Source organism: Myodes glareolus, chromosome 14 (assembly GCF_982192425.1).
Source record: "Myodes glareolus chromosome 14, mMyoGla1.1, whole genome shotgun sequence".
Taxonomy (NCBI): Eukaryota; Metazoa; Chordata; class Mammalia; order Rodentia; family Cricetidae; genus Myodes; species Myodes glareolus.
In genome coordinates, this window is record NC_142039.1 from 13,439,252 (window position 1) to 13,448,048 (window position 8,797).

The 8,797-nt window shown below is 44.4% G+C and overlaps 1 protein-coding gene across 1 annotated transcript; it reads right to left on the reverse strand.

The window, feature by feature from the left end:
* Positions 1-212: 212 nt before the first annotated feature.
* Vim (vimentin) lies at positions 213-8,446 on the reverse strand. The gene is made up of 9 exons (XM_048460889.3): positions 7,785-8,446; positions 7,182-7,242; positions 4,083-4,178; positions 3,832-3,993; positions 3,345-3,470; positions 2,646-2,866; positions 2,186-2,229; positions 1,321-1,406; positions 213-567 (listed from the first exon to the last, which is right to left on the reverse strand). Exons 1-9 carry the CDS (start codon positions 8,345-8,347, stop codon positions 526-528), a joined length of 1,401 nt encoding a protein of 466 aa, XP_048316846.1. The 5' UTR covers positions 8,348-8,446; the 3' UTR covers positions 213-525.
* Between the last annotated feature and the right edge of the window lie 351 nt (positions 8,447-8,797).

The window sequence follows — 8,797 nt, forward strand, 5'->3', positions numbered from 1 at the left end:
CGTAAGCACACCTTTACCACTAAGTCATACATCCATCCCAAATTAAAACAATAAACAATTGAAGTGATCACTCTTTTAAAAGGCTATGCAAACTGTGTTGCAAGCATACATAAATTGAGTTTATAACTTGACAATTAAGTATCATTTCAGTAAATCAGTCAATAGAACTGAAGAGATTTGTTTAGCTATTATAAAATAACACATCGAAAGAGTATTTCTGAGGATTTATTGAAGCAGTAACAAGTTGGTCAGGTATTTACTGGGGGAAAAAAGCAGTTTTAAGGATATTCAAAAATACTTTAAAAAGTATTCTAGCACAAGATTTCTTCATAAACTAGACTGTGTTGTAGACCTCTAAATCTTTGGGGGTGTCAGTTGTTAGAAACTGGGGCTTATTTCTATCTCCAATCTATCTTGCGCTCCTGGAAAATGGCAGCAAAGGCACTTGGAAGCTGTTTCTGTAAGATGCGAATTCCTGTCTTCTTGCTGGTGGTGCTGCGCTGTTGCACGGAGTTCGTGCAGTTTTTACTCAAGGTCATCGTGATGCTGAGAGGTTTCATTGATCACCTGCTCAAAAAGGAAATAAGTCAATTTATGGAAAGAAGACACAGCCCTAAAGAGACAGCATTTACTGAGCAGGCGGGGGATTATGCTGACTCTTCATAGCAAGGGCTTCTAGAGAGATGCATAGGCAAGATTTTCTCCTGCAAGTAATAGAATTAGCCAATGGAAGGTTCTGACCTACAAAATAGTTGAAAACTGAGTTTAGGAAGTTTGCGGTAGCAATCCTAAGCAGAAAGCTCAGAAGCAACAAAACATATTAAAATGTATTAAATAAAATGTTTTTTATATTCTCTTGCGAAGTTGAGCTTTCATAATTATACTTAATTGTAACCATTTCTTTCCTAGCATAAAGAGGCAAAAAGACACTAATTGACTATATGCAAGTCCTTGTACTATATAAACAGGTGACAGTCACTGAGAGAGAACTGTATGTCCAATGTCTAAGCATCCCTGATAGTCACTGATGCCATTAGGCAAAGCCCTTTAACGCATTCCATCTAGAAAGTACCTTAAGGGTATTTTACTTTCATTTCAAATTGCAAACTTTAGAGTGCAGGAAGATTACTGCCGCATTAAGGACTAAACAACCAGGGTCTATTCTTCCCTGGGCCTGGGGACCTCACAAGGGAGCTGCCTGCATCTGGTATATATGCTTGCTGACTTAAAGGGGATCGATGCATACTTGAAATGGCTCTTTATTTATAAAATATCCTTTTGTTTTTTCCCTTTCCCATATTTTATCTAAAAGGTACCAACCTGTCCATCTCTGGTTTCAACCGTCTTAATCAGGAGTGTTCTTTTTGAGTGGGTGTCCACCAGAGGGAGCGACTCCAGATTAGTTTCTGAATTAAAAAAAAAAAGGTAAAAATGAAAAATTTTAAAAACTAGCCATTTTATCCAAAGCATTATGACTTTATATTTGCAGCCGTTTAAAGTACTACTTGTACATAATTTTACAAAGCATTATCTGTTTGAATACATAGTACCTGAGGCCTCCTTCACTCAAACTGAGATAGTAGTTCACTGTGTACACCATTAGGAGGGAGCAGTCTGGGATCTACAGCTAACTTAGTGTGGGTTTGAAAGTTAGGGAATTAGACCAGGAGTATAGCTCAGTGGGAAAGCACCTGCCTGGATCAAGGCCCTGGGTTTGATCTTCAACAGTAATGTAAACTATAGTGTAAGAGGAAATGGGTCCCGTACTAAATGGTCAAGACTGAAAACATAGACATACAAATAAAATTAATAGACTGAGCCATTGTATGTATTATTTAGGAATACATAACTAGCTAGATATGCATATGTGTGTGTGTGTGTGTGTATATGTGTGTATATACAACAGCAATTAAACCAAAAGAAGCCATGATCTTAAAAGACAGCTGTGTGTGTCAGGGGTAATACGTGGGAGGCTTAGAGGGTGGAAAGGGAAGGGGAAATGATGTAATTATATCATAACCTCAAAAAATAGAAAATAAAATGATAGATGCATATACTTATAAAAAAGGAGGTCATGGATATTTCATAGAATTTTCTCTAGTATAGAAAATTCTGTTCAGTACCACTAAAAAGGGGATGCTGTGCTACTGAGTGATTGGTTGTAACCTTGAAATGACATGCTTACCTCTCAGGTTCAGGGAAGAAAAGTTTGGAAGAGGCAGAGAAATCCTGTAAAAAGAGAAGAAACATTTTTATTTTATTTTATTTTAGACAAGGCACTTTGACAAGAAGAAACAAGTTTACACACTTATTGCTTTCATTCTTTAGGAAATCTGTTGCTGTTAGAGATCTGATTCAGAAACATCTACCCATGGTTGGTCTCATCAGCCCATTTAAAATATTGCAAGCGTTTTCTTCACAGGGAATTATAGAGGGGAACGTATTGACTTTGGCGTGGTAGTGAGTTCAAATCCTGACTCTGTTATTAATTAGCTCTGACCACAGCAAATTAGTCTCCTTGAACCTCAAGTTCTTCAACTCTCAAAAGTGTAGCTACCTTGAAGAAACGGTCTCAGGGTTAAACGAGAGGGACCTGGAGAGTCTGTAACGACTTAAACCCTCGGCAAGCAAGTCGGCTTCGCTACCTGCTCTCCTCGCCTTCCAGCAGCTTCCTGTAGGTGGCGATCTCAATGTCAAGCGCCATCTTAACATTGAGCAGGTCTTGGTATTCACGAAGGTGGCGAGCCATCTCTTCCTTCATGTTCTGAATCTCATCTTGCAGGCGGCCAATAGTGTCCTGGTAGTTAGCAGCTTCAAGGGAGAAATTCTCTTCCATCTCACGCATCTGGCGTTCCAGGGATTCATTCTGCAGGGAGGAAGAAGGGCTTCTGGTGTGATTTCCCAACTCCAGCTGTCCCCAGAACAATTACAAACCACATGCACTAGTCCTCTTAAACCAGTGCCTGATAGTTTCCAACGGAGAAGACAAGCCCGGAGTCCCACGTTTGTTTCATTGAGATAAAATGTCTACGTGGACACATTATGGAATACTTACAATACCCCTGCCTTGGTCTCCAGAGTGCTGGGGTTACAGGAGTATACTCCTGTGCCCGACTCTAAAATATCTCTTATCACAGTCAATAATATATGTAAGCTAAAACTTTTAAGATACCCACTGAATAATTCTTAAAACTGTCTTTGTACATAATTGTGTCTGTATATATGTATATATAATGGAGATTATATATTATATACAATATATTTATATATTTTATGTATAGTCAAAGAATATAGATTATCACATATATTTAATTTGTCTCTCCCTTTTGCTGCTGGGTACTCACCGTTCCTTTAAGGGCATCCACCTCGCAGGTGAGGGACTGCACCTGTCTCCGGTACTCATTGGACTCCTGCTTTGCCTGACGCAGAGCATCGTTGTTCCGGTTGGCAGCCTCAGAGAGGTCAGCAAACTGTCAGGAAGAAATCAGAAATGGCGACTGCTCACTCCCAAGACACTTCACCCTCTTAGGAGAGTCGTCATCGTCTGACTCAGTGTTTCCTAGGACATGTCTAAATGTCTGTTTGGGAAGTCGGGGAGAGAGGAGTGGCCACTGGTGCTGCTGTTGGCAGTGAGGTGTTCTTTGAAGCAGAGTGGAAGGCAATGGGCGGGAAGGGTGTCTGCCAAACTAAAGGAGGCATCGCGCGAGGCAGGAGCACGGAAACAACAGAGCCAGCTTCTGGGGAAAGCTTGGGGCTATTGATGGACTTGGAGGCAGACGTTTGCGAGCAAGAGGCTTTTCTGTTGCCCCAGCACTCGGGGTCCATTCATACCTTGGACTTGTACCATTCCTCTGCTTCCTGGAGGTTCTTGGCAGCCACGCTTTCGTACTGCTGGCGGACATCACGCAGGGCAGCCGTGAGGTCAGGCTTGGAAACGTCCACGTCAATCTGGACGTGCTGTTCCTGAATCTGGGCCTGGAGCTCCTGGATCTCCTGAGGAAGTAAGAGTCAGAGAGGGGTCAGATACGGACAACGTGGGTGCAACTTCGCCTTGCTCCGTCGCTGAAAGTGACGTCACTTACTTCGTCATGCAATTTCTTCAAAAAGGCAATCTCTTCTTGCAAGGATTCCACTTTACGTTCAAGGTCAAGACGTGCCAGAGACGCGTTGTCCACATCCTATTTTAAAGAGAGAAAAGATGATGTGGGGGCACTAACGCCTATTCTTTATTTTATCTAGTTATATTAATGCTTTTTTCATTTCATGTTATGTATATGGGTGTTTTGTCTATATGTATGTAAACACACCACGTGTGTAGTGCCCATGAAAGCCAGAAGAGGGCTTCGTGTTCCCTGGAACTGGAGTTAAGAGCAACTCAGTGGGTGCTGGGAATTGAACTTCAGGTCCTCTAGAAAAGTAGCGAGTGCTCTTGACCACTGACCCATCTCTACAGACCCTTATTTGTGTGTTTGTTTGTTTGTTTGTTTATTCATTCATTTAAAAACTAACCACATGACACCCATCTGCCTTACTCTAGAAAAGGTGCTGAAAATTTCATGGCTCTTGATAAATTTATAAATTATTTAGTGTCACATTCCAATATACATTCTTAGCTATAAAAATAAATTGAAAGTCATTCTGTTGCATTGAAGGTAACTAGTAGACAATTTAAAAAGAAATACATGTGTGTGCACATGACACGGCATGGCGAACTCTATTGAGTCTAAATTTCTACATATAAAATTTCATTATCAATTTTAAGCCTGAAAAATCAGTGTCACTGCACTTAATTTTTTTTTAAATTTTGTGATGATTGTATTTGATCTGATTCTACTACTCCTTGTCTGCCTGCTACATGTTAATATAAGAACGCAAACTTCAAAAAGTAAAAAAATTAAAGTGCGATGTGGGACAGCTGAGGAGATGGCTGGTTAGGTGTTAGCATGCTGGTCTCTCAGGATCTGAGCATGGCTTCCAGCACCCACATTGAGCAGCTCACAAAGGCTTCTAAAGTCAGCTCCAGGGGATCAGATGCCCTCTTCTGGTCTCGTGTTACCTGCACAAATGTGGTACACACTCCCACAAACATACGCACACAAGCACCTCTCAAATACTGAGTTCAAGAGATTTAACATATATGCAGGCTCTTTTTGTTTCCCCTATGTAAACCTTCTGATGCTTATCTTTGGGATCCAGAGCAAGTGCCCAGCTATCTGGCATCCAGGTTCCCAGGTCAGACTCACATTAAGTAGCAATTCATTGATCACATTCAGGTCACTCATTTGCAGAGACAAGCTCATCAGGCAAGAAGGATAAGAAGTGATTTAATCCTGATATATATGGTTTTTGCCTTCTCTGAATATTTTGAAATGCCCCCTGTAGGGTATTTCTATCTTTCTCAGTCATTGTTGTTATGAATTCGGTGATGCTGCTGTTTTAGGATGCTAGGGAAAAACACAATGAGACTGTGTGTAGACTCCTTTACAGAGATCTTGCTGGGTGGTGGTGGTGCATGCCTTTAATCCTAGCACTCGGGAGAAAGAGGCAGGAGGATCTCTGTGAGTTCAAGGCCAACCTGGTCTACAAGAGCTAGTTCCAGGACAGGTTCCAAGGTTCCAAAGCTACAGAGAAACCCTGTCTCAAAAAACCAAAACACCAAAAAAAAAAAAAAGAAAGAAAGAAAAAGAAAAGAGAAGAAAAGAAAAGATTCTGCAATCTCGCTATTATAGTTTGCTTCCCTTGAAGGGAATGTCAGGATTCTTATGGCCCTTCTCTTGTAAACAATTGTATTTACAGCATAGTTTACAGCTTTATCGTTCTAAAATATTGAGTTATGCTATCATCCTCAAAGCAAATGCAAATTAATAAAAATGAAATAAAAACTTCAGTAGTAGTAGCATTCATTTCTGCCTTTCACTGAGTCCTCAAAAAGATATAAATGATATTGGACTAACCTTTTTTGAAAAAGTCCAATGAAATGTTCCTTTTATTTAAGTGAATGAAGTTCATAAATAAGAAACGTTGCCTATCCACCTGCTTTGCAGAAAACATTCCTTGGGTGATGACCATGTACCCTCAGTGACTAAAATGAGCCACATATTCTTGTACTGCCGCTACATATCCAAATATCTCTCATTTTCAAAATGCTACCCTAGAGCATCGGTCTGGAGAGCTTTGTAACTGATTCTAATGAGCATTCCCAGGGACAAGATGGTACTGGCCATCTTTCCGCTTTGGCACGCTAAGGAACCACCTAACTTTGAAACAAAAACAAACAAAAATCACTCCATCATATAAAACTCCACTCTTCAGGCTAGGATTTATTTTATTTGTGGAAGGTGCTAATAAGTCTACAAGCCCGTAAAGCGAGGCCTTTCCAAATGTGGAAGATTGTAGCTTTAGGAACTTTGTACACCAGCCACATACTTCACAAGCTCGGGCCAGGCAATAGATAGGGGATGTTAGCAAATACTTGTGTCCAGTTGGAACTGTGGCTACATCATTACATATTCAATAAGAATGTAGCCTGTTGCAAAGCTGCTCTGGGAACACAAAGGATCCTATTATTTCTGTCCAGAGCCACCGCATTTACCAGGACGGTCGGAATCTGCATTCCATAGTGAAGCCCATAGAAACTCTTAATACCCTGCAGCAGTGGGCACAGATGGGGCTTCCTTTCACCGGTGTTAGATTACAAAAATGGTTGTGCAACGATACTTCGGCTAGCTTTCATGCAGTACCGAACTTCGAAGGAAGAAAGGGAACTTGGCTTAATTCCAGTTAAACTTTCTCATCCTCCGGAGTATTCTACATTTCAAACTTGAGGGTGCAACTGTGCTTTGTGTGACCTTGTGAAAGCTAGCCAACTCGACTTTCACAAACCACAATCTAATCGAACTGTAACCGTTCAAAATCAGAATGCTAATGTGTTTCAAAAAATGTTTTGGGGGAAGAAAATTCTGGAAACGAAACAAACAAACAAAAAAAGAACAAAAAAACTTCATGTTGTAAGGACTGACCTAAACAATGAAGTTTTTCAATCTATGGACTTTCTTCCACCAGGGCGCTTTACAGGCAGACGTGAAGTTTTGCACCCTTTAAATCCTCGGTGAAGTAACTTTTAGAACTGCCAGTGCTTTGGGTGGGTGGGGCTGCTGTCTGCAAGTGAAAAGTCTACAAACCTGTCTGAAGGACTGCAGGGTGCTCTCGGCTTCCTCTCTCTGAAGCATCTCCTCCTGCAATCTGTAACGGTAATGCATTTAGTAGGGTGGAACCGGGAAATGGCCAGGGGAGGGGCGGCCACACCCAACCACATCGCCGCCACTAAGCCTCCAGGCCAGAGCAGCTGTGACACCAACGACAGCAACTTTGTCAAGCACACAGCCCTCTGCAGGTGTTAGCTGGAGTTGGGGCACAGCCTGAAAGGACAATCACGGCAGCATTTCCCTAGACCTGCAAGGGGAACCCCAGTCCCAGCGTCCCAGTCGCCTCTGCCATCTCTTTGTTTCAGATCCTTCACATCCATCCTCTCCTCCTATCTGGTAACTGAAAGCCCACCAGAAGAAGCTAGCAAACTTTTTTAAAGTCCTGGGGAAGAGCTCAAGTGGAGCTCGAAGCGAAATGTTCACTGCAAAGTTTAGTTTCAGGGCGGGGCCGCTTCCTCTACTGCTATCCTGCAGACAACCACAGCCCCGGCCACATCCCCAAGGGCGTGGCAGCCCTCGAACAGAGCCCGGGACTCCCCTCCCTCCCACAGCCCCACTATCGCGTGGGTCAGGCCTTACTTCTCTCGCAGCCGCATGATGTCCTCAGCCAGGTTGTCACGCTCCACCTCGACACGGGCCTTGTCATTGGTGAGCTGGTCCACCTGCCGGCGCAGCTCCCGCATCTCCTCCTCATACAGGTCGCCCAGGCGCGACTTGCCTTGGCCCTTGAGCTGCTCAAGCTCGGCCAGCAGGATTTTGTTCTGCTGCTCCAGGAAGCGCACTTTGTCGATGTAGTTGGCGAAGCGGTCATTCAGCTCCTGCAGTTCCACCTTCTCGTTGGTGCGAGTGTTCTTGAACTCGGTGTTGATGGCGTCTGCCAGCGAGAAGTCTACCGAGTCCTGCAGCAGCCGCACGCCAGGCATGCTGCTCCGCAGGCGCACCGCAGAGGACCTGGTCACATAGGCGCCACCAGGGGATGAGGAGTAGAGGCTGCGGCTGGTACTGGGGCGCAGCGAGCTGCCCAGGCTGTAGGTGCGGGTGGACGTGGTCACATAGCTCCGGTTGGAACTCGGCCGGCTCGAAGTGCCAGGGCCACCAAACATCCTGCGGTAGGAGGACGAGGACACGGACCTGGTGGACATGGTTTCGAGGGCGAAGGTGGACTCGGCTGCTGCGGCTGCAAGCGTAGGAGCGCTGTTGTCTCTGGGGTCCCGAGCAAGAGTGGCAGAGGACCGGACCCCGCCAAGGGCGCTGCTTTTATAACACTGTTAGGAAAGAGGGTCCCCTCCCACTGCCATCCTAGCCGCTGGGCGCGCCAACCAATGGGGGCCCGGAGAGAAGTGAGGAAGGCGGGAGGGGGGAGAGGGGGGGCAAGGGGGTGTCCCTCGAGTCTTCTTTCAGAGCTGTCGGAGATCGGACACATCCCGTTACTTTGTGGACAGGGCTAGGACTTTCTGGGGCTTTCCAGATGATCACCCTGAACTCCGGGCTCCCTGGGTTCTAAGAAAGGAGGGATCGCGGGATGGATGGGTGGGGGAAGGGGAGCTCCGGAAAGTTGAGCAAAGTGGTCCCTGGCACTGCGCCAAAGGGGC